A 26,971-nucleotide genomic window follows, 5' to 3' on the forward strand; every position below is an offset into this window, starting at 1 on the left:
GGGAAAATGACAGTACTGAGTAGATCAAGATCTACTGCCCCAACTAAAAGGGTCAATGTATATTCTTCACCGGTTACTCTTCTGGAGCTGACAGCAAGCTAAGACAAGTCTTAAAAGGTCAGATAATGCTGGCCCAGCATAATGCCAGATCATGGAGTGAGCTGATACATTCACAGCTCTTCAAGGCTGGGAGTATTTTACCCGAGCCAGACTAACTGGATGAGGTGATAAGCAGTATACGAACCATTTCCCAAGACATGGTAAGATACAGAGAATTGGCTGACCATGGCCATCATCGTGCAACCCCTAGTGGTCACTTATGAAAGTGTAAATCATCTAGACCATGGCAGCCAGAGAGAAAATGCATCCTGCCCAAGGGGAGAGGCAGGCATGATACAAGATGGTAAGTAGCAGTACATAATCTGTACAATGCTCAATCAAACCAAGGCTTCTCTCATCACTGACCAGTTGGTCAATGTCACGGTTGATGAACATTTTACATTTGCAAATCACTTAGTGCAGTGAAACAAGAACTGAAGGGGTTAATGAACTCACCAAATGCTCAGAATCACTGCAGTGTCATTGTTGTCATCAGGCCTACTGGTAATCAAACCAAACTACACTTCTGTCAGCATATTTGAACGCGTGATAACCAATTCATCTCAAGTCACTCCCATAAGTGAGGTCTGCAACCACCTGTGCTGTAAAATTCAAACCCTCCCTCCACTCAAAAGTGAGGCATGCAAAGACAGAACCACCACTGGGTGTTGAAACTCCCACACAGCCACACTTGTTGGTATCTCACACATTGAATGCTTTAACAAAATACTAGCGGCAACGGTGAATGTTCTCCCTGAGCTTGTTAAATAAAAACATGACACACCCAACTGTTCTTTAGTGTTCTAACAGTTTCTGCAGCTCAGTGAACTTCACAAATTCCAGTGGCCCTGGATCACAAACAACTTTTGAAGTACGTCTTAAGATTTTTTTTAATTCAACCTCCAAGCTAAGAGCTTTTAAACTACAAAATAAAAATAAAAATCACAAAAAAGATGGGAAAGGCCAGCTAAAGTGATCTTTGCTCTTAAACACAGTAAAAACAATGTATCTGGGGATCATATTGATTTTCTTTCCTTCACATTTTCCTTTTTTTTTTGGACACATTGTACCTCACTGAATTCTGCAAGAAAAATTTTCACAAAAGGGGAAGAAAAAATATAACCCCAACAACCTACATTTAACACTATTATTTGGCGCTAATGCAGGCAAAAGGGACTCCACAGCGATGAACACACCCAATTCTTAATGCTCTCAAAATCTCTTGCAGTACAAGTCGTTTTCAGAGTCACGACATAGGACAAAAAACTCAGCCCTGTCTCTCAATCTACAGTTCTGAGAATGTCTTGGTTCAATGAAGAAAGAGGTAGATTATATAAAGTAAAAACTAAACATCTACTACTGCCCCAGACGATGTTGCAATACTGTCCTTTCTTTATATTGATATATAAAAAAAGCCGTCTTCAGCTATCTCTTTAAAACAACACAGTTATGCTTTTGAAGAGACTCCGTCCAATGCTACATATCTGTCACAGAATACTGTATTGCTCAGGATCAGTACTACGTGGCATGATGAGTATTACTGTGCTGTGAACTTGGCTTGTGGAGCTTCAGATGCTGTTTCCAGCCTTCATTTCCGCAAGTAGCGCTGAGCAAGGATTGCTGCATCGAGAGGATTTATGGGCTGAGCATCATGGCCCAGTCGCCGCACCGGCGGGATGTTGCTGAACTGGCGCTTGTGTGCAAAACTCTTCACTTCATGCATAGTGTTTCCCTCAGCCAGCATAAGCTGCTGCCGCATGTAGTTTTCAAACTCATATTGTGAGGACTCTTCTGTGACTTTTGCCTGAGAAAGAAAGCGAGAAGTTAAAGAAATGCCCCACTTTTTGTCCTCCCAATGACATCACTACATTTCCAAGTAATTCATTATAAAGGGCCAGGAGACAGTCATTAGAAAAATGCAAATCTCCATCACATTTTTTGCCCCAGTTCATTTAGTATGATAGTACAAATACATTAAAGAATGGAAAATGTGACACTCTTACTTTAGCACCACAAATGGCTGAGAGTAGTGGCAAACATGAGGCTATCTGTACCTCATCCTAGTATTATGTAACGCAAGCTCCAGATACAATCTATATTTGGAGCCAAACTTTTCAACTGTCCTGCTGTACACTTTCACAGTTCAAGTGGACATAGCAAAAACCCACCATGCCATAGTACTGAAAAGGACACTTGAAAACCCACCATGCCATAGTACTGAAAAGGACACTTGAAAACCCACCATGCCATAGTACTGAAAAGGACACTTGAAAAAAAACAACCTTCACCACCACACCATTTTAGGCCTGGAGTTCGACTTCGTCAAGTCAGTAACTGACCCACAGAGTTGCTCAGGGAGCAGTGAGGAGCTGGGTTTTCCCATGTTTTTTGATGAAATTTCTGTTCATTAAAGCAATTGAGTGCGAGGAAATAGTACATCGTTTCCATTTCTGGTACTCAATCACTCCCTTGTTAGATACAGCAGTTTGACGGACAGCAAATCCTCCTCTACTCTGCCCCAACATACCTCCAGGCTAATCAGCCAACAGTGTTTCTTTCCCAAAGAACACAATTGCCAATTAATGCAGAATGAATTTAGTGCTGTAGTTGAAAAGAGACTGCCAATATTCCTTTTACATTAGAACTCTTTGAAAGTCAGAGAGAAGGCTTTTAACTGTGACATTTGGCTGGATTTAACCCCAGGTTCCACAAGTGAAGAAAAGATTTAATTGTAAATTTTTAAAAATGTTTGATTGCTTGCAATGGTCCATTAATCAGTCCACTGCCTTCCCACATTCCTTAAAGCCCTATGGAAGAAATGACCTAGAGACACAGCTCAACACCTTTCACTTCTCAACCCAAGTGCACCCCCCACCTCACCCCTAAATAGCCCAACTATCACCATGAACATGCCAAGCCTTACTGCCCATCGTGTGCACCAAGAGATCACATCACAAGGTCACACACTTCACTCTGCAATGATAGTATTGTCCCAGTCAGCAAAGTCATTGGTGTTGCAGTTTCCACTGCCCAAACCTCGCTGCTTGTTTAAGGACATCTATCGAGAAACAGCAACCAAAGTCAAGAAGAACATGATTGGTGTCCAGTGCCTGATTTCAATGCGGTTAACAACAAACAGTTGGTTGCACAGCACTTTAATCCTGAAGAACCACTAACTCCAACGCCTTGGTTACCCTGTATCATAAATATCTGCAGTACATTACTGTCAAAACAAGAGTAAATCTTGAATGATAAAGTTCAAAAAATAATTAGAGTTCAGCATCCAATTATAGGCTTCAAAGATGACAAATTTACCCTCTTGCCTCTGGGGATCTATACTGAGGCCTCAGATATTTTTACCATGTATATACTCACTTGATTGAAAAAAATAAGGCTTGTAAATCTAAGTTTACAGATGGCACTAAATGGTGCACAGTAAAAGGTATGAACGAGAGTGGAAAGGTAAACAAATGTAAAATGAATGGGCAAAACTGGTGACATAAGATTCATTGTGGGGAAGCGTGAGGTCATCCACTTTTAATTTGAGACACAAATCATAATATTTCCTTAATGGAAGAGCCCAGAGCCGTGGAGGAGCAAAATGATTTAAGTGTGTCTAAAAACATTACTAAAAGCTAGTGCACAAGTACAAATAGTCAATCAAAAAGGCTAATGGAACTTTAATTCAAGGGGGTTAGAAATGAAGTGAAGAACGATTTGTCCTGGTCAAACCCCTCTGGCACTTAGTTTTGGGTTCCGATCCTCAGGCCATGGAAGAGCTACAGTGCAGATACACCAGAATGATAGCAGGACTTAAAGGAGTAAATTAAGGACGGGTCATCCAAAAACACTTGATTCACATTCCCTTGAGTTCAAAAGATTGAGGGGTGATGTAATCAAGGTGCTGAAAATGAGAGGTAGATACAGAGAAACTCTCCCCTCTAGCGAAGAGGTTCCAGAGATATGGGGGCAGAAGTGCTGGGCTACTCAGGAGTGAAATAAGGAAGTATTTTTCACACAAAGGGCAGTGGAAATCTAGAACACCTTTCCCCAAATGGACATGGATTCTGGCAGTCAATTGAAAGTTTCAAGACAGAGACTGACAGACTTTTCTAGGGTGAGGGAAAAGGAAGAAAAAAATGGAGTTGACATCCAAAACAGCCACAGTCTAACCGAACATATTCAAAGTGTTAAATGTCATACTTCTGTTCCTGTGTTCCACCCTCCCAAACAATCAATGAGTTATTTGAATGATATTATGGTAAAATTTTTATTGTCCGGCATATGCAGGAAATGGGTGGTGCTGGTTAATCAAAAATGCCGGTTAATGGAGAGTCTCATTTACCAATGGATACGGTGCAATACTTGTGGCATGAGCTAATATGCAAGTGTTCAGGAAGTAAACAACAGTAATCCTTTTTACTTCTAAACTTCAACAGTACATTAAAACAAAGTATAAAATAATACAGTATACAGGTATGGATTCCCGATAACTTTGTGATTGCTTCCGGTTGGTAAAGTGATGATTCGTATTAGGGAAACATCAGGAACTGCAGTTAGAGTGCCAGATAACACAAAGTTTACACTGTAACACAGTCAGTAGCATCTCCCAGAGAAGTCAGCAAGCGGGTAAAATATAGTGGCAAAGATAGGATGGAGTCAACAGACCAAATGTCTCAGGTTCTACCTCCAGTCTTTGCTGAACCTTAGGCACAACAGCAGTTGGGATGCTAGTATTGGCCAGAGCACCCAGATCTAAGGAGGAGGGGAAGGGATTCCTACGTCTAAGCACTGTTCTATGTCACCTGGTGGAAATTGAGTATGTATGGTCAAATAATCTGCTAACACTCATTGCCTGGGGTTGGCACTCACACCAAGAATTAAAAAAAAACAAAGAATAGCAAAGAATAATATTTTCAATAAGCTGTCAGTGGATGAGACACCACCCTTGGGAGAGAGGAAAATGAAGTCATCAAACAGCTTGTTGATTGGAGTGACCTTGGCTCAGTGCACAAAGCTATGTTTCAGGGATGTACAGCATGGCGAATTGGCCACAGAGCAATTCTGGTGGACAAGGTGGTCAAAACCTGCTTGATTCTCTCTAACTCACACCAAGCACACAATACCAAATTAACAGCAGGAAACACAATTATCTGCAGGTACAATATGCAACGGGTTTTCCCAGTGAGATGAGCCCCTTTCCCGAACTGCATGGTGAAGCTAAAAGACAAATTTTACAGACTCCATGACAGCTTAGATGGCAGCAAAATGATAATGATTCCACAAGTTAAGAGTTTTACACTATATGGGTCATGAAGCATTGCAGCCAAAAACTGCTAAATTACGAAGTTGGGCTCATTGTATACAACAGTGCAAATCCAGAATAGTCAATTCCCAGTTACGGAACCAAACCCAACACACCAGAGCAATCGAATTCATGTTGACTGATTTTAATCCTGCTGTTAGTTAATTGAATGGTGCAGTATATCAGTCAATAGCAGCACAGGAACACCTGATCTCTAGAGCTTCTTACCTCCTGCAAGATTTCCGGATTGTTGACTTGGTCATCGATATCTGGCACCACCTGCAAAGGACCACTAAGTGACGAAAGAGATTGCCTACAAAAAAGGTCACAGAAGCATTGTGTCAGAAAAATCTGCCATTGCACTTGAGCTAAACTGTTCCTAAAAAATGTAGTGATTTGTTATCATGCTGATAAAATGGCAAGTATTTGGAAACGACAATTGCATTAATAGAAACCCAATGTAACCAAAGCTTTCAGCCAGGAGAGCAAAGCTTAGAACGAGGATGCTGGTATGGGAGGGTGAGGCAAGAACTTTTTCCACACATGGAAGTCACCACTCAATGAGGTCATTTAAATGGATTCACAAGGTAACAAAATGTCTTTCAGGAAAGAAAAGCAATTAAGGGATATTGTAAGAAGGGAGATAGTTGGAGTTGAGATTTCTAAAGGCTGTTAGGCTCAAAAAAGATTTGCATTTATATAGCACTTTTCATGACCACCGGACGTCTCAAAGTGCTTTACAACCAATGAAGTACTTTTGAAGTGTAGTCACTGTTATAATGTTGGATAAGCAGTAGCCAATTTGCACACAGTAAGCTTCCACAAACTGCAATGAGTTAATAACCAGATAATCTGTTTTTGTGATGATATTGATTGAAGGATAAATATTGGCCAGGACACCGAGCATAACTTCCCTGTTCTTCGAAGTAGTGCCATGGGATCTTTTACATCCACCCAACCAGACAGATGGGGTCTCGGTTTAACATCTCATCCAAAGGATGACACCTCCAACAGTGCAGCACTTCTTCTGTATTGCACTGGAATGTCAAGTCCTATTTTTTGTGCTCGAGTCCTGGAGTGGGATTTGAACCCAGCACCTTGTGACTCAGAGGCAAGACTGCAAATTAGATAGGAAAGTAAGTTGTGAAGAGGACATAACAGTCTACAAAGGGATTTAGATAGGTTAACTGATTGGGCAGAAATTTGGCAAATGGAAGTACAATCTGAGAAAATATGAACTTGTCCATTTGGCAGGGAGAATAGAAAAGCAGTATACTATTTGAATGGAGAGAGAATGCAAAACTCTTGTGGTACAGAGGGATCTGGGTGTCCTGGTACATGAATCACAAAAGGTTGGTATGTAACTCTTTCGAGTTATCAACAGTCACAGATTGTAACTCTTTCGAGTACATTCACAGTTCTTGGTTTCCGGGAGTGGGACATGAACCCACAACCCTCTGATTCAAAGGCGAGGGTGCTATGAACTGAGCCACAGCTGAAGGTGCAGCAAATGATTAGGAAGGTAAATAGAATGCTGGTGTTTATTGCAAGGGGAATCAATTATAAAATTGGGGAAGTGTTGCTACAGCTGTACAGGGCCTTAGTCTGCACCTACAGTACCGTTTATAGTTTTGGTCTCCTTACTTAAGAAAGGATATAATTGCATTACAAACAGTTCAGAGAAGGTTCACTTGTCTGATTCGTTGGATTGAGGTGGTTATCTTATTGGGAAAGGTTGAGCAGGTTTGGCCTATACTCATTGGAGTTTAGAAGAATGAGAGGTGATCTTATTGAAACATAAGATCCTGAAGGGACTTGACAGGGTGGATGCTGAGAGGATATTTCCCCTTGTGGGAGAGACTAGAACTAAGGGACACAGTTTAAAAATTAGGGGTCTCCCATTTAAGACTGAGATGAAGAGAATTTTTTTTGCTCTCAGAGGGACATTAGTCTGTGGAATTTTCTTCCCCGGAGAGCAGTGGAGGCTGGATCATTGAACATATTCAAGACTGAGTTAGATAAATCTTCTGATCAACACGTGGATTATGGGGGACAGGCAAGAAAGTGTTGTGGCCACAATCAGACCAACCATGATCTTATCAATGGAAGAGCTGACTTGAGGGGCCGATTGGCCTACTCCGGTTCCTAATTCTTGTGTTCTACCAACTGAGCCACAGCTGACACACTCAGATGACCTCTTCTTGCACCTAAAAATTCTTGTACATCCCGGGTTGCAAGTAACCATTACCAAACAAATATTCACGGATCATTAGAACAGAATTGTTGTAAAATGTTTCTCATTAGAATGCGTTATATGTAGATTGTTCTACTACACAAATTTCAGGGCATAGCAAGAGTGTGAAAGTTATATTTAGGTGTGCAAATTTAAAAGATTATTTTCTGAAATGCTTCAACAGAATTCACAGTTCCAATTGGGATAATGCCTCAAGTAGCTCTTGATGAGAGAAAAGGAGTGTGGAGACTTCAAATAGGGACAGCCTGATGGGAAATCCCTTCCTGATTGCATGCATAAACACTATCAGCCACTTACACTGTAATACAGGTGAGCTAGACAGGGCCTCGAAAGCAGGCTCTCTGACAATATAGGTTTGGAGTTTGGTTTGAGGTGAGATGAGGAGAGAAAGAAATCTGGAGTTTTGCTAAGTGGTTCAGGCTTAGGTCATGAATGGAGCTACAATGTATGTACAGCATGGCAATCTCACCATGTAGCTATGATGGAACTCAGAGAATCCAGCACTTCGGTAGCTGTCAGCCTTTGTTGTGGGTCCAGAAGCAACAGTTTTCGGATTAAACAAACTGTGTTTTCTGATACACGGCAGTCCCTGTAAGGGAGAAAGAAAGAAGAAAAAATGATAATCAATACTGGCTGGATAGCATTTTTATGGAAAAGAGAAAAAACTGAACCCACCAACAACAGCGCCAGCTGCATAATAAAGCTTGCATCAATTTGACACAACGCAGTGTAGAACATATAACCCATGAGTCACACAGCAGCACACCCAATACCTCAGGCACAAGACAAGCAACTAGAAACCAGTGAGTAATGCTCACAAAATCCACCTCCCCAAACAAAACAAACCTTACAGATCTGAGCAGTAATGAGATTTTTAAAAACACTGCAAACCTAAAGGTTACAGAGTTAATGGAAACTAATGCTCCCATATATAGAAGCAAAGTAACATTTCTTTGCAAAGTGAACATGGAGGAAAACAAATCATTGATTAACAATAGACAGTGATTTTTTCCAAGAGCTTTGTTGATGCTTTTAATTAAAAAAATGGACATCTGTGAAATGGAAACTCTTGCTTTTTCCCCCACTGGTGGTAGTACTTTAGAAGGCATTTAGCACAGCGTAGGAAAGGAAATCACCAGTTTGGCATGTAAACATGGTCAAATGGTGAATACTGAGCAAATGATTTAATCATTTCTTGCAACAAAAAAGTTAAGCCAATTGGTAACTCACCAGCAGTGGGCTTTAAATTTCCACTCAGAATTTACAGTCAGCCTTATACTTAAATTAAATTTAAAATAACTTAAATTTAAACCATTACAGAAGATTGCAATTAACATGTGCATCTGTCCCTCCTCCATCTGCTGACTACATTTTAATTTAGCGAATCCGGGCGCCATCAGTGTATTGCCAGAGGTAATGATCAGGTCTGTGAGGGAGCTGAATCATCCTATGAGAGTCACATCGAAGAATGATTCAGCAGTAACTACACCCATTAGTTTATCTCGCTCTCTCATTGTCAGGATTCTGATGTTCATCACTCACTCTGGCCAAAACTATTATGTTTAGAATCAGAGCACTTTCTAACTATTACAATTTTACAGGAATTCTGATTTTACAGCTTTTCATTCTTCTTACCTCAGCGTTCTCACTTCTGTAGATTGTTAAGTATGACACACATTCCAGAAATGGAGCACAATTTACGCAGACACGTACTGCAGTACTGCCAAAGAGCTGCATTGTTATTGTTGCAGTCCTTTAGGTGAGACTTTAAATGGAGGCACATCTGCCTGCTCAGATGAGTATCATGGCACTTTTCTGAAGACCAGAGAGTTCCTCCAGTGTCGGTCAACATTCCTCCCTTAGTTTCAAGCAGTCAGAGGTATAAGAGCATGGCTGACACAACGACATAGATGATACTGGAGGAATGCCTCCCCAAGTCACTGTGGTCTCCTGGAACTTGCTTGATCTCCTTTGGGGATGAGAGAGGAATTAACCAGTTTTTTTTTAAATCCCTAAATTTATGTCTGGCATTCCCCCCAGTAGATGCACGGTTATTGGATGGGGAAGGGAAGAGAGAGGGCAAGCAGATGGGGGTCCTGTTAGACAAGGGTTGCTCTACTGGACAGACTTGATGGACCAACTGATCTTTTCCTATTCTTCACTTTCAGAAGTTTGCAACTAACCATGCAAACAGATTCAGTGGTCATTCCACTGTTTTTGTGCATAGACCGATTGTCACATTTACGTACAAAATGAGTGGCTTATATTTCAAAAGAAATTTGTTAGCTGCAAATAGAATACGGAACCCCTCCTCAATTTCACAGATACTAAGGTATCTATTAAGGTGCCAACATATGCTAGGGTAGTCCTACAGGTGCCACAGCATTCCAAGTTTGCCCAATTGGCAATTCTGCCAATTCACACTAGCATAGATATTGTCAAAAAGGCTGCAAGACTATACAGGGTTGGCTTTCAATTGCTGATTTGGATGAAGGCAACACAGCAGTGCATTTGTTCTTATGCTGCTGGGATCCCAACCTGTTGTCTCCCTATTACATCATTTAACATCCAGCTGAATAGGTTAACAAAGTGTGGTAAACCACTCCCAAAGTCAGTTTAAAGCGAGAGACAGACAGATGTATTCATTCCTATTTACAAAGAAAAACTGAAGCATTTTCAAAATCCTTTTAATAGTGGAAGCACTTTTTAAAGAATTCTGAACATGGATATTTAATTGTTTTTGAGTGGTATTAGTTTAAACACTAAGTAATAACCAGAAAGCTGACATGGAGGCACTGGTGGAACCCAGCCAATGTGTGGCAACTGACTCATCAACAGCAAAGCTACAGTCACCAACCCCACTCTAGGGAAGTTCAGCAATTTTGTCCATTTTAGCTGTGCATGCGATTCAGTCCCCTCACACAGTCAGTGTTAGCAACACTTTTATAGCATTACAAATTAGCACCTTGTGCAAGCAAAAACAATTACCAAAGAACCAGACGAGTGCACTTGTTAAAAACAAACTATGAAAAGTGAAAAGAACAGATCAAAGGCTCTCAGTGTTGTGCATGCAACAAAAGCAGGGCAATGCAAAGCAATGCAGATTGGAAGAAACAATGAGAGAGAGACATGTACATCATAAATGGCAGAAATAGTTAAAGGTCAACTGGAAGAGATCGAGGAGCCTTCAGAGATGTGGTGCTCAGCAATGTTCAACCCATGCAGAGCTGCAAACTAGGCCCATAGGTTGCTGAACAGCAGAGCCAAAACAGTACAATACAAGCCTGAAGAATTTGTACTCAATAAATGCAGTGCTCTGGTCAGACTGCACCATAAGTCTTGGTGGCCAGAACTGGATGCAGTACATCAAGACTTGAAGGCAGCACAGAGAAGAGCACAAGACTGGCCCCAGTACAAGGCCTCAGTGAAAAAATATGGACTCCTCAGGCTTGAAGGGAGATGACAGAGAGGTGATCTTAGAGATGCCCAACATTATTAATAGTATAAAAAAGGCAAATTCACAAAGTTACTTTAAAGTAAAACAAAGTGACAAATACCTAAACTAATACAAGACATATATGGAAAAGATATCAAAAAGTTCTTTACACAAGGGGTGATCAACACACAGAATGGACTCTCTGGCAGACCAGTGGAACCAAAAGCCATTGAATCGCTCAAGCTGAATGCTGCAATGCAGACCTTAAGGACTTTCTACAAGGGTGGACCAAATGGCCTCCTTCATCAGTGAAAATCTTGTGATGACAAGCAGACTTCTGTTAGTTGCATTTAAAAAAAGAGGGTCTGCCAATTAAGTTTGGTTAAAAGTCTCCTGAGCTTGGATTACTAATGACTGATGAAGGTTCTAGTAAAATGAACTATTTGCCACACAGCCACTCTTGAAAGGAGCCAGTGCTAAAATGACTTGTGAAATATAGCAAAAATACAGAGGTTGTTCCTTTAAACATCCCCTACCTAAAAATCATTCCATCTAGATTTCACTATCATGTATGGCAGTCAACATCCAGGGGATGGGGCAGGATTTTAAAATAATATAAACGTGGTTTTATGTAATTAAGTAATCAAGGTAATTTTTAAGCCAAAGACAAAAACCTCAACTCACTCTGGGATGGTGTATTCTGCCGCTTTGATTTTCCTGAAAAGCTCCTGAGGTATGCTGTCATAAAACGGGAACTGTCCATAAAGCATGGTGAAGAGCACCACACCAAGTGCCCACATGTCACTGGGTTTGCCCCTGTATGGTCGGCCTGAAAAACAAAAGACATACAAAATAACATGCTCCGCTAAAGCTTCAATCCCTCAACCGCTGACTAATTATGCAATGAATGCATGAATCCTATATGTTACTCATCAACCAAGAGCCCTGGGTCATCAGGCAAATTGCTCCTGGGCTGCTGCCAATCCAACTTTGCAATATTACTATGGAGTTGACAATGCAGAAGATCGCTTGCTCTAAAGATTTGGCTTCTCTCTTCAAATGAATTTTCATCTCCACGTCATTTCAGGTACTGTAAACCCTCAGCACAGACACAAGCATGTCTCATCAGTCCTCAGTGTAAGGCACGGTAGAGCCCGACAGGCCCTGACTGCTCACTGTTGTAATGTTACCCGCCCTTAGCCATGGTGGGATTGTTGCAATGGAGTCCTACATGAAATTATACTGTTCATGCTATATTTAAGCAACACTTCACAACGTTATTAAATCATCTCAAAAACATTTCACACAACAAATCAATTTTGGATTGTGCTATACGAAGGTAAACATTAAACAGGACCTTTAACATTTACTCCCTCCACCACCAGCACAACTTGGCTGCAGTGTGTACCATCTATAAGATGCACTGAAGCAACTTGCCAAAGATCCTTCGCCAGTACATCCCAAACCCACAACCTCTACTACCTAGATCAGGGTCTGCAACCTGCAACTCCTTAACATCGCATTTCTGGCTCCTAGCCGTTTCCTGTTGATCAAATTATCATGAAACAAGACTAAAAAAATGAAGTCAAGAAAAGTAAGAGCCTTGTTTTTAATTATTATGCTGTACATTACAGTTTCAAATGATTATCTTAACAAAAATCATTATCATTCTCTAAATAAACCTGTTTGAGTGGAATAGCTACACCACGGTTATAGGTAATGCCTTTGGTATGAGGAACAGGTTTTATGGATGCAGCCATTATTGTTTCTAATATAGCTGAAACAATAGATTATTCTGAATGTGCTATTAGAAGCTATCTTTGGGATGAGAATCATTAGCCAAAAAAATTGTCTTCATTCAACACCAAGTTAAAGTTTGTTTTAAAGATGACTTTACTGAGAAAATTATTATAAAAAAGTCAACAAATGATAATTCAGAATTAGGTCCACTTTAATTTCAATTTATTTCCTACTGATATATAATAAATAAACTTTGAATTTATGTATGTAAATTATACACTCTACTACAGATACTTGGCAATTTGTCAAGTATTTGGTTTAGAACAGCCAAATTTTTGGCGCAAGGCTCCCAGTAGCTTTTATTTTAGGCAATTTCTTTTAAAAATGCCTCTTCGGGTAGAAAAGGTTGCTGACCCCTGATCCGGAAGGACAAGGGCTGCAAGTGCATGGGAACACTGACTGCTAGCTGTAAGTTCTCCTCAAAACCATCCTGACTTGGAACTAAATTGCTGTTCCTTCACTGTCGCAGAGTCAAAATTCTGAAACTCCCTCCTGAACAGAGCTGTAGGAGTACATTCACCACATGGACTGCAGCAGTACACGGAGGTGTCTTACTGCCGCCTTCGAGGGCAATAACTGCTGGCCTTACCATTGAGATCCACATTACATGAATGAATAATAAAAAGAGACATGCTAACATATCAAAAAGCAATGCTGCAGGAGTACTTTCATTACTTAGAAACCAAGGTGCATAATTAAAGTTCAAAGTACAAAACACCACTAAGGTTAAAGGAGGTTGGACAAACAATTAGTGGTTAGGCAACACCAAATTATAGAAGCATAGCTTGTAGGAGGAAGAAATCCCACAGTTCTGAGATTCTGGGAATGATGACTCAGTCAACAAAATGAGCATTGGTTAACGTACTGGGCAAACAAGAGGAAAAGTGAGTATGAGGAGCGACAGGGAAAGCTCATCATTGCAGTAGTGATATAATGGGGAGGAATACAAATCCAAAGGCTTTGCAAAAGTCAGAGCTTGGAGGAGAGGGGATCAAGCTACCAACAACTTGCATTTTTTTTAGCACCTGTACCATTAAAAAATGTTCGAAAGCGCTTCAAGGAGACAGAGTCAAACAAAACATGTACACCAAGCCAACAAAGATTATTAGGAGTGGTGGCCAATAACTTGGTGCAAGTGGTGGGTGTTAAGGAGGGTCTTAAGGGAGGACAGAGGTAGAAAGGTTTAAGTAGAGAATTCCAGAACATGGGTCCTGGGTGGATGAAGGCACATGCACCAACGGTAGTGTGAACAGTAGGAGAACAGAACAGACTAGAATTCTGGGTGAGGGGAGAGATGCAACAATCGTATATGATGTTACAGGAATAGGGGAGGGGAATTTAAACACAAGGATCAGGAAATTAAAACTGCATGAAATATTGACAATAATGGGTGACTTCAATTTACATAGAGACTGGGCAAACCTAATGAGCATCAATGCTATGGAGGATGACTTTCTGGAGTGTGTACGAGGTGGGTTTCTGGAGCAGTAAGCTGAGGAACCAACTAGGGATTAGGCTATTTTAGATTTAGCATTATCTAATGAAAAAGGGCTAATTGATAACCTTGCTGTAAAGAAGCCATTAGGAAACAGTGACCATAATATGATACCAGAGTTTTACATTAAGCTTGAAAGTGATAAACAGTTCATTCTAAAACTAGGATCCTAAATCTGAACAAGGGTATTACAAAGGTATGAGGGGCAAGTTGGCTATGGTGGATTGGGAAAATACATTAAAAGATGGTGACGGTGGACAGAGTCTACAGGGAATATACATTCCTCAAAGACACAAAAACCCAACATGAAAGGTGAATCAACCGTGGCTAACAAAAGAAGTGGCTTATAAGGTTGTCAGGAAAAGTAGTAAGCCTGAGGATTTGGAGCAATTCAAAGTCCAATAAAGGATGACCAAGAAACTGATAAAGAAAGGGAAAAGAGAATATGAGTGCAAGCTAGTGAGTAACAAAGGTGGACTGTATAATCTTCTTCAGATTTGTGAAAAGGAAAAGATTAGCAAGGACAACTGTGGACACATTACAGGCAGAGGCAGGAGAATTTATAATGAAGAATAGGGAAATGGCAGGGAAACTAAACAATTACTTTGTGTCTGTCTTCACAGAGGAAGATACAGAAAATCTCCCAGAAATACTAGGGAACCAAGGGAATTGTAAAAATGAGGAACTGAAAGAAATTATTAATAGAGGTGGTACTCGAAAAATTAATTATGTTGTAGGCGATAATTCTCCAGACCAGATGAGCTACATCCCAAAGTGTTGAAGGAGGTGGTTATAGAGAATGTGGATGCTTTCAAAATTCTATAGATTCTGCAAAGGTTCCTGAAGACTGAAAAGTAACAAATGTAAGCCCACTATTTAAGGAGGCAGGGAGAGAGAAAACTGAGACTGTGGACCTGTTAGTTTGACGTCAGTAGTAGGGAAAATGTTAGAATCCATTATAAAGGATGCGATAACTGATCACTTGGAAAATAATGATACGAGTGGGCAGATTCAACATGGATTTATGAAAGGGAAATCATGTTTGGCAACCTGTTTGACTTTTTTTTTTTGAGGATGTTACTTGCAGCATAGATAAAGGAGAACCAGTAGGTGCAGTGTATTTGGATTTTCAGAAGGCTTTAGTAAGGTCCCACACAGGAGGCTAGTAAACAAAATTAGAGCGCATGGGATTGGGGGTGATATACTGCTATGGATTCAGAATTAGTTAACAGGCAAAAAACAAAGGGTAGGAATAAACGGGTCATTCTCAGATGGACAGGCTGTTACTAGTGGGATGCTGCAAGGATCAGTGCTGGGGCCACAGCTGCTCACAATCTATATAAATGATTTGGATGTGAGGACCAAATGTAATATTTCCACATTTGCTGATGACACAAAACTAGGTGGGAATGTGAGTTGGGAAGAGGGTGTAAGGAGGCTTCAAGGGAATTTGGACAGGCTAAGTAAATGGGCAAGAACATGGCAGATGGAATATAATGTGAATAAGAGTGAAGTTATCTACTTTACTATAATATTTGGTAGAAAAAACAGAAAGGTAGAGTATTTCCTTAAATGGTCAGAGGTTGGGAAGTGTTGATGTTCAAAGGGACCTGGGTGTCCTTGTTCATGAGTCACTAAAAGCTAGCATGCAGGTGTAACAAGCAATTAGGAAAGCGAATAGTATGCTGGCCTTCATCGCAAGGGGATTTGAGTACAGGAGTAAAGATGTCTTGCTGCAATTGTATAGAGCCTTGGTGAGAACATACCTGGAGTGATGTGTACAGTTTTGGTGTCCTTATCTAAGGAAGGATGTATTTGCCATGGGGGTTGTGCATCAGAGGTTCACCAGACTAATCCCTAGGATGGTGGGGTTATCTTATGGGGAAAGATTGAGGGCATTCTCTCCAGTTTCAAAGAATGAGAGATGATCTCATTGAAATGTTAAATTCCTACAGGGAGTGACAGGGTAGATGTTGTTAGGATGTTTCCCCTGGCTGGTGAGTCTAGTACCAGGGGACACACTCTGAATAAGGGACAGGATATTTAAGACTAAGATGAGGAGGAATTTCTTCACTCAGAGGGTGGAGAGTCTTTGGAATTGTCTATCCCAGGGGGCTGTGGAAGCTCAGTCATTGAGCATGTTCAAGACAGAAATCGATAGATTTCTGGACACTAATGACATCAAGGGATATGGGGATAGTGGGGAAAATGGTGTAAGAGGTAGATGATCAGTCACGATCTGTTTGAATGGTGGAGCAGGCTCCACGGCCAAATGGGGTACTCCCGATCCTATGTTCCTATGAGAATGTTAAATTGGAAGCACTGGGGGACTAGGCCAGCAAAGATAGGAGTGATAAGTGCATGCAGGATAGGACACAGACAGCATTTTGGATGAGCTGAAGCTTATGGAGGGTGGAGAATGGGAGACTGATCAGGAGAGTACCTGAATAGTGGAGGCTGAAAGTGGAGTATGGATGGAGACAGGATACGTTAAGTAGGTGGAAATAGGTGGTCTCTTAATGGATAGGTTATGGGGTCTAAAGTTCAGCTCTTGGTCTAGCAGCTGAGGTTGCAAATAGTATGGTCCAGCCAGAGACAATGGCAGGGATGTTCGGAATGAAATCAGTGGAAATGGCACTTTACGTGGCGGGCAGATGGGAATCAAAGAAAATAGCTGATTTGCCCAATGTTTAGCTAATGGAAAATGAATCTCAACTAAGACTGGATGTCTCACAAGCAATCTGAGAAATCGGAGGTAGTGCAGAGATTCAGGAGAAGTGCTAGACGGGTAGAGCTGGGTGTGAGCTGTGTACTTATCTGCTAATTCTATCATAAAAGGGTAGTAAGCAAATGAAGAGGGGACAGCAGATAGCTCTTTGGAGGTGTCAAGGTAATTGTGGTGTTGGGAGCGGGGCGTTGGAGGAGGGACAGGTATAAGAAATAGAAGAATTAGGCCATTCAACCCCTCGAGTCTGTTCCACTATTCAATAAAATCATAGCTGATCTTCAATTTTGACTTGCACTTTCCGCCCAGTCTCCATAACCCTTGATTGCCTTAGAGGTCAGGTATATATCGATTTCAGTCTTGAATATGCTCAACAACTGAGCATTCACCATCCTCTGGAATGGAGAATTCCAAAGATTCACAATGTTCTGAGTGAAGAAATTTCTCATCTCAGTTCTAAATGGTCAACCCTTAACCCGAGACTGTGTCCCATGTTCTAGACTCTCCAGCCAGAGGAAACAACCTCTCAGTCAAACCTTCCAAGAATCAAATCTCATTCTTCTTAACTCCAGACAGTCTAGGCCCATTTTACTCAATCTCTCTTCAGACAATCTTCTAACCACAGTAATCATTCTTTGAACCTTTGCTGCATCCCTCCAAAGTAAGCACATCCTTCCTTCGGTGCAGAGACCAAAAGGGTACACTGTACTCCAAGTGTTGTCATATCAAAACCCAACTGCAGCAACACTTTATTGCAACAAGGTTGGAGTACAAGAGCAAGAAAGGCCAACATACCATTTGCCTTCCTAACTGCCTACTCTACATATATGTTAACTTTGTGTTTCATGTACAAGGAGACCCAAATCCCTCTGAACAACGTTAATAGATTCTCACCATTTTAAGTAATAGTTTTTTCTACGCTTTCTACTAAAGTGAATAAGATCATTTCCCCACATTGTACACCATCTGCCATTCACTTGCCCTATCTATACCCTTTTGTAGCCTCTGGGTGTCTTCCTCACTTTCTTACCTAGCTTTGCAGAGTCAGCAAATTTGGATACATTATTTGGTACACAGGAAGAGGAAATGGAAGTTTGCCTTCAGGTGAACATGGCAGGTGAGGGGAATAAAGCAGTCAGCCAAACTATTAAGTTAGAAAGGCACTGCGAAGAGCACAGTGAAGATGTCTGGTTTGAAGCAGAGGGGAGCCACGATCCTGTGCTGGATTAATGGAGGGAAAGGAATTTCAGGGCCAGGAAGAACGTAATTGAGGAGGATTGACAGCATTAGACACAGGAGATGGAGAAAATGAGAACAAGATGTAGCAAAGATGGACAAGGAGGTGGAGCAATTCAGGTCTAGGGCAGTAATCAATAGTGGAACAACAGCAATCGTGGTTAAATTAACACAAACAGTTTTGACACAAAGAGAGATCAGGATATATACAAGCTCTTTTCAGATACTTTAGGCAGGAAGATTCAAAAATCTGGGGCAAGAATGAGTGTTTGCCATTTAGTACCGGTGACACTTTCAAATTGGGTTACAAATGAATTCACCAAATTCTGGGACAGCTGGGGTTTTTGTGGCTTGTGCAGGATCTATTCAGCATGTGGCATGTGAATGCATGAGTCATTTCTATAATGACAATGTAAAAACAAAACAGAACCTTTAAACCAGTACTTTGAGTTTTAAAATGTGCTTGACAATTAAAATTTCAGTGAGTGAAAGATAGGGCAATACCCCACAACGAGACTGAAGACCGTCATCTCAACTAATACTTGCTCTTCTTACATTAGTTTCAGTTCAGAATAGCTATCAAGACTGGCTGTGCCTAAGACATCAACCACAAATTTTGAATTTTTCTGCGACAGTGGGGAACGCAGAGAAAGAACAGCCTGCTGAAGCTGTAGAATGCTTCTTCCTCAATTCAAAATCTAACCCACTCTGCACAGAGGTGAATAAAAGTTGCAAATAGCATCGTTTTTCTCTACATGGCATCTAGATAATTTCTCACCTGAGTGAGAAAGGAAGAGAGAAGGTTGTGCTGATAGGGTTAGATAAAGCAGGGCGGAAGGAATTCTTTTTCTTTATACTTTCGTGGGATGTGAGCATCACTGCAAGGCCAGCGTTTGTTGCCCATCCCTAATTGCCCGTGAACTGACTGGCTTGCCAGGCCATTTCAGAGGGCATTTGAGAGTCAAACACATTGTTGAGAGTCTGGAGTCACATGTAGGCCAGGCCAAGTAAGGATGGCAGATTTCCTTCCCTAAAGGGCATTAGTGAACCAGATCGATTTTTGTAAAAATCCATGACAGTTGTCGTGGCCAACATTACTGAGACTATACTCCAAATTTATTAATTGAATTCAAATTCCACCAGCTGTTATGGTGGGATTTGAACCCATGTCCCCAGAGCATTAGCCTGGGCCTCTGGATTACTAGTCCAGTGACATAATCACTGGGTCATCGTCTCATAAGAACATAAGAAATAGGAACAGGAATAGACCATTTGGTCCCTCGAGCCCGCTCCACCATTCAATAAGATCATGGCTGATGATCTTGTGTTTCCATTTCCACATTCCCATCTAACCCCGATAACCTTTGATTCCCTGGCCTAACAAGAATCTATCTACCTCTGCCTTAAAAATATTCAATGACCCTGCCTCCACCACCTTCTGAGGCAGAGAATTCCAAAGTCACACAACCCTCAAAGAAAAAAAATTCTCCTCATCTCTATCCTAAAAGGGCGACCCCTAATTTTAAAACAGTACCCTATAGTTCTGGGCTCACCCACAAGAGGAAACACCCTTTCGACATCCACCGTGTCAACGCCGTTCAGGATCTTGTATAACTCAATCAAATCACCCTTGACTCTTCTAAACTCCAACAGAAACAAGCCCTGTCTATCCAACCTTTCCTCACAAGCCAACCCACTCATTCCAGGTATCAATCTAGTAAACCTCTTTTGAACCGCCTCCAATGCATTTACATTCTTACTTAAATAAGGAGACCAAAACTGAACACAGTATTCAAGATGCGGTCTCACCAATGCCCTGTATAACTGAAGCATAACATCCTTATTTTTATGTTCAATCCCTCTCGTAATAAAGGATATCATTCCATTAGCCTTCTTAATTACTTGTTGTAACTGCATACTAACCTTTTGTGACTCATGTACTAAAACACCTAGATCCCTCTGCACCTCAGAATTATGCAGTCATTCTCTATTTAAGTAATATGCTGCTTTTTGTTCTTCCTCCCAAAGTGAACAACTTCACATTTTCCCATATTAAACTCCATTTGCCAGATCTTCGCCCACTCACTCAACCTATATATATCCATTTGCAACCTCATGATCTCTTCACAACATACTTTCCTACCTACCTTTGTGTCATCTGCAAATTTAGCTACCATGTCTTCTCTCCCCTCACCTAAGTAATTGATGTAAATCATAAAATGTTGAGGCCCCAGTACAGACCCCTGTGGGACTCCACTTGTCACATCCTGCCAATCAGAAAAAGACCCATTTATGCACACTCTCTGCTTTCTGCCAGCCAGCCAATCTTCTATCCATGCTAATATGTTACCTACTACGCCATGCGCTTTTATTTTCTGTAATACTTAGCCAGGTACTTAGAAGAGCTCAAGGCAATTGGGAAGAGTCAGCATGGCTTTGTGAAAGAAAGATCATGTTTAACCAATTTAATGGAGTTTTTTGAAGGAGTAACATGCTCAATGGATAAAGGGGAGCCTGTAGGCGTACTGTACTTGGATTTCCAGAAGGCATTTGATGTGGCACCTTATACCATGCTTGAGCTCTTCTAAGTACCTGGCTATAACCTGCTTAATGATCGATTCTAATAAGAAGTCTCTCCCTAAGCATAGGCCAGTTGGGCTGAATGGCCTGTTCTGTGCTATTAATTATATACAATTTAATGTAATTATCGCCCCATCTCCTCTGAACATGTTGATTCCTTGTTCTAGTATGGTCCCTTAGCTGCCAACAGCCATCTAGTAACTTGCTAAGTGAGCCAGGTTAGTGAGTAATGGCTAGCTGTTTCACCTGAAGCAGCAGAACTTGATCCTTTTCTCAACATCTATACAAGTATGCTTTCCAACAGTGTACAATAATCAGGAATAGGAACCATGACTAGTATTCCCCCCACCTTTGACACACAGAAGATTAGGCTAATTGTAGCATCTCAACATTCACCTCAGCTGAGGTCAATTAAGTCAGCACAAACCAGCAATCCAAGGCCTTCAGGTTTTTCTAGGGCAGTTCCACCAAGGGAGAAAAATATTTTCTATCCACTTATTGTGCTGTGACTACACTATCAAAACCAATCCAAATTTTTGCTAAAATACACAGGGTAAGAAAAAGACACTAGCTTCATTAGAAACACATCAGGATCACACAACTCCAAAAAGAAGCTTATCCAGAGGCTATTTTCCACTAATTCCCTGCTCAGAACCCAGTTATCTTTTTTACGGCTCCAGCCAAAACAAAGATGTAAAGTGCAATGCCGTACAGAACGATTAAGCAATGTAAAGGTAACCAACTATTTCCACATGCGCACAAATTGCTGTGTGAGGTCTTGTTTATTCAGCACAAAGGCTGTTGTTTTGTACACTGCAATTGCCAAGGTTATATTGCTAAACTTGTACGAAATTTAATAATCTAAATGTTCATGATCAAAGACCTCTTCTGCAACTAACCTTCACCAGATTAATAACTGAATGAAATTGGTGAAATCTCAGAAATGTTCTATTTATAAATTGAAAGCATTGAATTAAAGTGCAGATTGAAAAATCGTGGTTCGTTTTTCCTGTTAATTCCTGACAGGTGAAGGAGACTGAATCAAGGTCAGAGTACAGGAATGGATCATTGATGAAAAAACAGCCAGTGAGGAAAGTACAGTATGCTCAAGTTGCTCGTTTTCCTTTACAACCTAAGTTTTTGCTTCAGTGAACAGAAACCCAAGAGCACAGAGCAGAGCTCAACAATATGAGACACAAGCAGCACATTCCCAAGAGTGGCTTCTGTTGCGTGAGGTAGTTTGGTTTTATTTTTCCACTCTCCCTCTCCATGTCAGACAGGAGATTCAAATTTCAAAAACAAAACCACAGCGAGTACTCAGCCTCCAAACAGGGTGTCGATATGGCTGGCCCAGTTAACTTGCTGGTCAATAGTAACTCTTTCAATGTTGATGTTAGGGGACTTAATGCTGGTGTCATTGAAGGTCGGGGGACGAAGCTATTTTTTTATTTAGAATGACCAGTGCCAGGCAGTGACTGGATCCAAGTGGGTTGTTGCCCATATCCTGCAGAAGATGGCATGGGTTGCTTCATCAGAGTCTGAGCTAAATCAATACAGAGCCTTACTTGATTGTATAAAAGAAGGGCACCTTTGGTGAAACAGCTCAAGATGGCCGTGTTGAGTCTGCTTCAGCAATGACCTCGAGCCCATGCAGAAGACCCTCTTTACTTATATCCCCAAATAGGGATAGGAAGGCTTCCGAACAAAATTACATGTTATAATCAAAAATCATTTTATATTTTAACTCTTTTCCATATTTCCCAGTACCATATAGCACTAAGGCAGTTAATAGTACTGTTGGGAAAATGTCACAGCCAACACTGATACTCATACACTTGGCTTCAGATCTTTTCAGAGCAGGAGGTGTGTTTTCAGTTGCCCCTTTCTAGCCCTGACACGAAGGCAACTTATGATGGTCTTACCACACAGGATGAAATCAGCTAACTTGAGAACAGACCAGCGATTGAAACTTGGACTCCCAGCTCGCTATGGTTCAGTGCGTTAATTTACCAACTAAACAATGGGAGAATGTTAGTATTTGGTCTAGTCATTTGTGTGTTAAATTGAGAGTTTTAGGGCTTGTGGGTGTGTTACTGTGGTCGTTCAGGATTATTAAAAGCTTGGAGAATGCAGTGGTATTGCAAACAACTTTCTTGTCCTCATTTGGCCAGCCTACACACACTGTTAATTAAAACATTTAATTGCAAAGCTTTCGGTAGACAGTCCATTCTGATCGAGTGAAATGGACTCCATGTGCCTTTGAATTTGCTTTCCCTTCCCAGGAATTCAATGAAGTCCCAATAAGAATATTATCACACCAAGTACGCAAGAAAATACACAATCAATCACTCATTAAAGTTACTATTGCTTCTGAGATTTTAGAATTAAGAAGCAATAAGAGTAAACAGAGAGGCGGGATACCATTTGGGTTGTAATGACAGCATTAGATCAGAATTTAGAAATATGCACAAGATGCTGGGCAGAGGACAGCCCAATAAACTGAACCAGAAAGCTAAAGTTATGAAGTTGAATGAGACAAAAGCATACAAAGCTGCCAGATTGCTGTCTACCAATATTCGCCAAGGAAGCAAACTTGCCGCTGTAACCCAACCTGCCATACGTGCAACTCCAGCCTCACACTGCACTGTTGATTTGAGTGCTTAGCAATGTACTCTGCAAAAATAATGGCTTCAAGACATTTAATCTTTTCAGGTTAACTAGGGATGAAAAATAAATGCAGCCTTGCCATCATCAACGACAGCCCAAGAAACAAATTATGAAAGCCATACTGACTAGAAAACCAAGTTCAGTTTCCAGTTTGTGCCCAATTAGCTGCTATCATCTGGTCATGTGCTGAGGTGCTATAATTAGCTTCAGTATATTTTGATCACTATGCAATGATCCAATACTGGAAATTTTATGGATGTGGGTGTCAGGAAAGGACACCTGTGATATTCCCTTTTTTAAAAATTTGTTCTTTGGATGCGTGCATTGCCGCATTTATTGCTCACCTCTAATTTCCTGGAGTGATTTGCTAGGCCATTCCAGAGGACAGTTAAGAGTCAACCACATTGATGTGGGTCTGGAGTCACAAATTGGCCAGACTGGGTAAAGGCAACAAATTTTCTTCCCTGAACGACATTAGGGGACCAGATGGGCTTTTACGATAATACGGTAGTTCCAAGGTCATTATTAATGAGACTAGCATTTTATTCCAGGTTAAATTAATTAATTGAATTTAAATTCCACCAGCTGTCATGGCAGGGTTTCAACTCACATCTTGGGCCTCTGGATTACTCAGGGATGAGAGAGGCCGAAGACAAAAAGGTGTGAAAATCTTCTGTGGAAAGGAACCATGTAATTACACCACTTTTAATGATCTGTAGTGAAATGCAAATGCTTCTAGGCCACTTCAAATGGGTGGAATTATTAGACTTCAAATGGGTAGAAACATTAATTTTGCCTTTGTTTACCGTCTATTACAGTCAAGACTGTGGACCAATGCATTTATATCAAATCACCAGTGACCTCAACATCTCAATGCAGTTGGTGCACGTAATATAAGATAAAGTTCATACTAACAACCGAACATGACCTTGCCGGGTTATGTACATGTGAAACGAAGCAAAAGGACTATGGCAGTGCTTCAAACTATTTTCCAACGTAACCCCATTTTAAATTACCATCACCTTCTCAAAGGCAATTAGGGATGGGCAATATAAACTAGCACTGGCATCGATGCCCACAACCCATGAACAAATATACAAAAAACTCTTGAAAAATAATATGGATGCCAGGAAAAAACAAATAAAGCATAGTTGCATTCAGTATATTATTAAATTTTGCATATTAAAACTAAACATATAATAATATAGCAAATACTTATTAAAATCTGTGTTTTTAGCACTTAGTAAAAATGTTATTTTTATGTAGGTGTCAGCCAAGCTCTCCACATTCCCTGGTGATTGAAGACTCAGTGAAGCCTCTTTCCTGTCACCTCCCCAACACACATTGTAATCAACTTCTCTCCCCCACACCCCTCTTCCTCATACACACACTCACTAAACAGCCCCTCCTTCAAAATCCCTTCCCATTCACTCAACAGCTCCTCTTTCCAAATCCCCTATACTCCATTCACTGAGTCAGCAGCCCCTCTTCTAAACCTCCTTCCCCAAACTTGGCAGCCCCTCTTCCCAAGCACCCTCCCTGTCACTCACTCACTCGGCAGTAGTGGGAGACAGTGAGTATATTTTCACTGGACCAGTAATCCCGAGATCCGAGTTCAAATCCCACCATGACATAGGGTGAAATTTGAATTCAATAAAAAAAAATTTAGAATTAGAATTAAAAGTCTAATGATGACCATGAAACCATGGTCAATTGTCACTGGTTCACTCATCTGGTTCACTAATGTCCTTTAGCGAAGGAAATCTGCCATCCTTACCTGGTCTGGCCTACATGTGACTCCACACCCACAGCAGTGTAGTTGACTCTTGAATTCCCTCTGGCAAGCCACTCAGCACTGTGGGTGTATCTACACCACATGGATTGCAGCAGTTTAAGAAGGTAGCTCATCACCTCCTTCTTGAGGGCAATTAGAGATGGGCAATAAATGCTGGCCGAGCCAGCCACACCCACATCCCAAGAATGAATTTTCAAAAAATGTTTTAAAGCCTGGCCTTTGTAACAGCCTTACACCAAAACCGAGCACCCTGGGCCCCAAAGGCCCCATCATCGCCAGGCCATTATGAATGGTGGCATGTTGCAGAACCTGAAAGGCACTCTCTTGGATCAAATCTTTTCCCTTCACCCGGATCCTGGTTGGACAGAAGCAATCTGGCTCGACTTCTTCCCACTCTCCGCTTTCGTGATTTTTCAAACACTAAGTGGTGGTTTGGCGGTCGGGGGGGCGGGGGGTGTCACATGATCTGCTCTGCCGCCTGCCTGACAGTAAGCCTCGATAGTTTGATTATAAGTGATCAAAGGAAGGCTTAGATCATTTTCCTGGTAAGATAAGAGGTATTTATGCTTGGAGGCAATGGCAGCAGTCTGAGTTTACAATTAATAGACCTTGGTCTCCCAAAATCCCAAAAAAGATGTTCTAGGTATCAGGTTGCAAACAGCTGTGCTGTAAGCTGTCCATTTACTTCTAAGGTGAAAGGAAGTTAGGGTCAAGAATAACTCATCAGCAGTTCCACCTGAATGCAAGGTTAATGTGTTTCATGTTGACATGAGTAAGAGGACAGAGGAAGCCATTTTTGAGATCAAGTTACAGGCTTCCCTACAAATCAAGGAATATCACAGGTAGACAGCAGTTCTGTGTGGTCAGCAGAGTGAAAAGGCTGCTAGACTTTGCGAGCTATCATAGCAGCCGGATGCAGGAGGGAGGGAGTCTCTAGTCGAAGAGGCGTATCCTGCAGCCATCTAAAGATTCCAGGAGATTTGCCTTTGCATGGCCAGGGGGAAGAATCATCATCGGGGCAGGCTTTACTGCTGGTTGTGGATTTAAGAAACTCACCGAGAACGGAGGAAAGCACCTAGAGACAGTCATTTGAAATTACTATTTGGCGAGGCAGGGATATGGGAACCCATTAGAAGCTGGGAGAAACTGTGGACTGTGCTTTAAGGTCTAATTCCATGGAGAATGCAATGAGTGATACATACAAAGGGGAAAGTTCCTCTGTAGTTTAAAATTTAAGTTGCCTCCAAAAATAAAATAGAGCATTTATTACAGTAAGTTTTAAAACGCAAAATCTTGGCATGTCATTCTTCAAGCTACTAACTATCGTTCGAATCTCTTTAAAAGTTACAGGTCTCTACACGGATCACAACAATGTGAAAATTCATAGCTGAGTTACAGCACAAAATGCAATGAAGGTCCCTCTTCAGCTTAAAGAAATAATTAATATTTGTTCTTCATCATATTCTCCACGTTTGCTATACCATCTGTTGCAGCAGCTAGATGATAAATATGGTTACTGTACAGAAACACTTAGCTGGAAGCTGAAAGCATTGGACAACAGGAAAAAACAGTGGGTGTG

The 26,971-nt window shown here is 41.1% G+C and overlaps 1 protein-coding gene across 1 annotated transcript in view; it reads right to left on the reverse strand.

The window, feature by feature from the left end:
• Window positions 1–972: 972 nt before the first annotated feature.
• stk40 (serine/threonine kinase 40) overlaps window positions 973–26,971 on the reverse strand; it is a 61,612-nt gene continuing 35,613 nt past the window's right edge. Inside the window, exons 8-11 of the mRNA XM_078566951.1 lie at window positions 11,779–11,923; window positions 8,128–8,247; window positions 5,633–5,717; window positions 973–1,903 (exon numbers count right to left, since the gene is read on the reverse strand). Of these exons, the coding sequence (XP_078423077.1) occupies window positions 1,688–1,903; window positions 5,633–5,717; window positions 8,128–8,247; window positions 11,779–11,923 (566 nt within the window). The 3' untranslated portion in view covers window positions 973–1,687. The remainder of the gene's footprint in view (window positions 1,904–5,632; window positions 5,718–8,127; window positions 8,248–11,778; window positions 11,924–26,971) is intronic.

The sequence above is a fragment of the Cetorhinus maximus genome, chromosome 21 (assembly GCF_964194155.1).
Source record: "Cetorhinus maximus chromosome 21, sCetMax3.hap1.1, whole genome shotgun sequence".
Taxonomy (NCBI): Eukaryota; Metazoa; Chordata; class Chondrichthyes; order Lamniformes; family Cetorhinidae; genus Cetorhinus; species Cetorhinus maximus.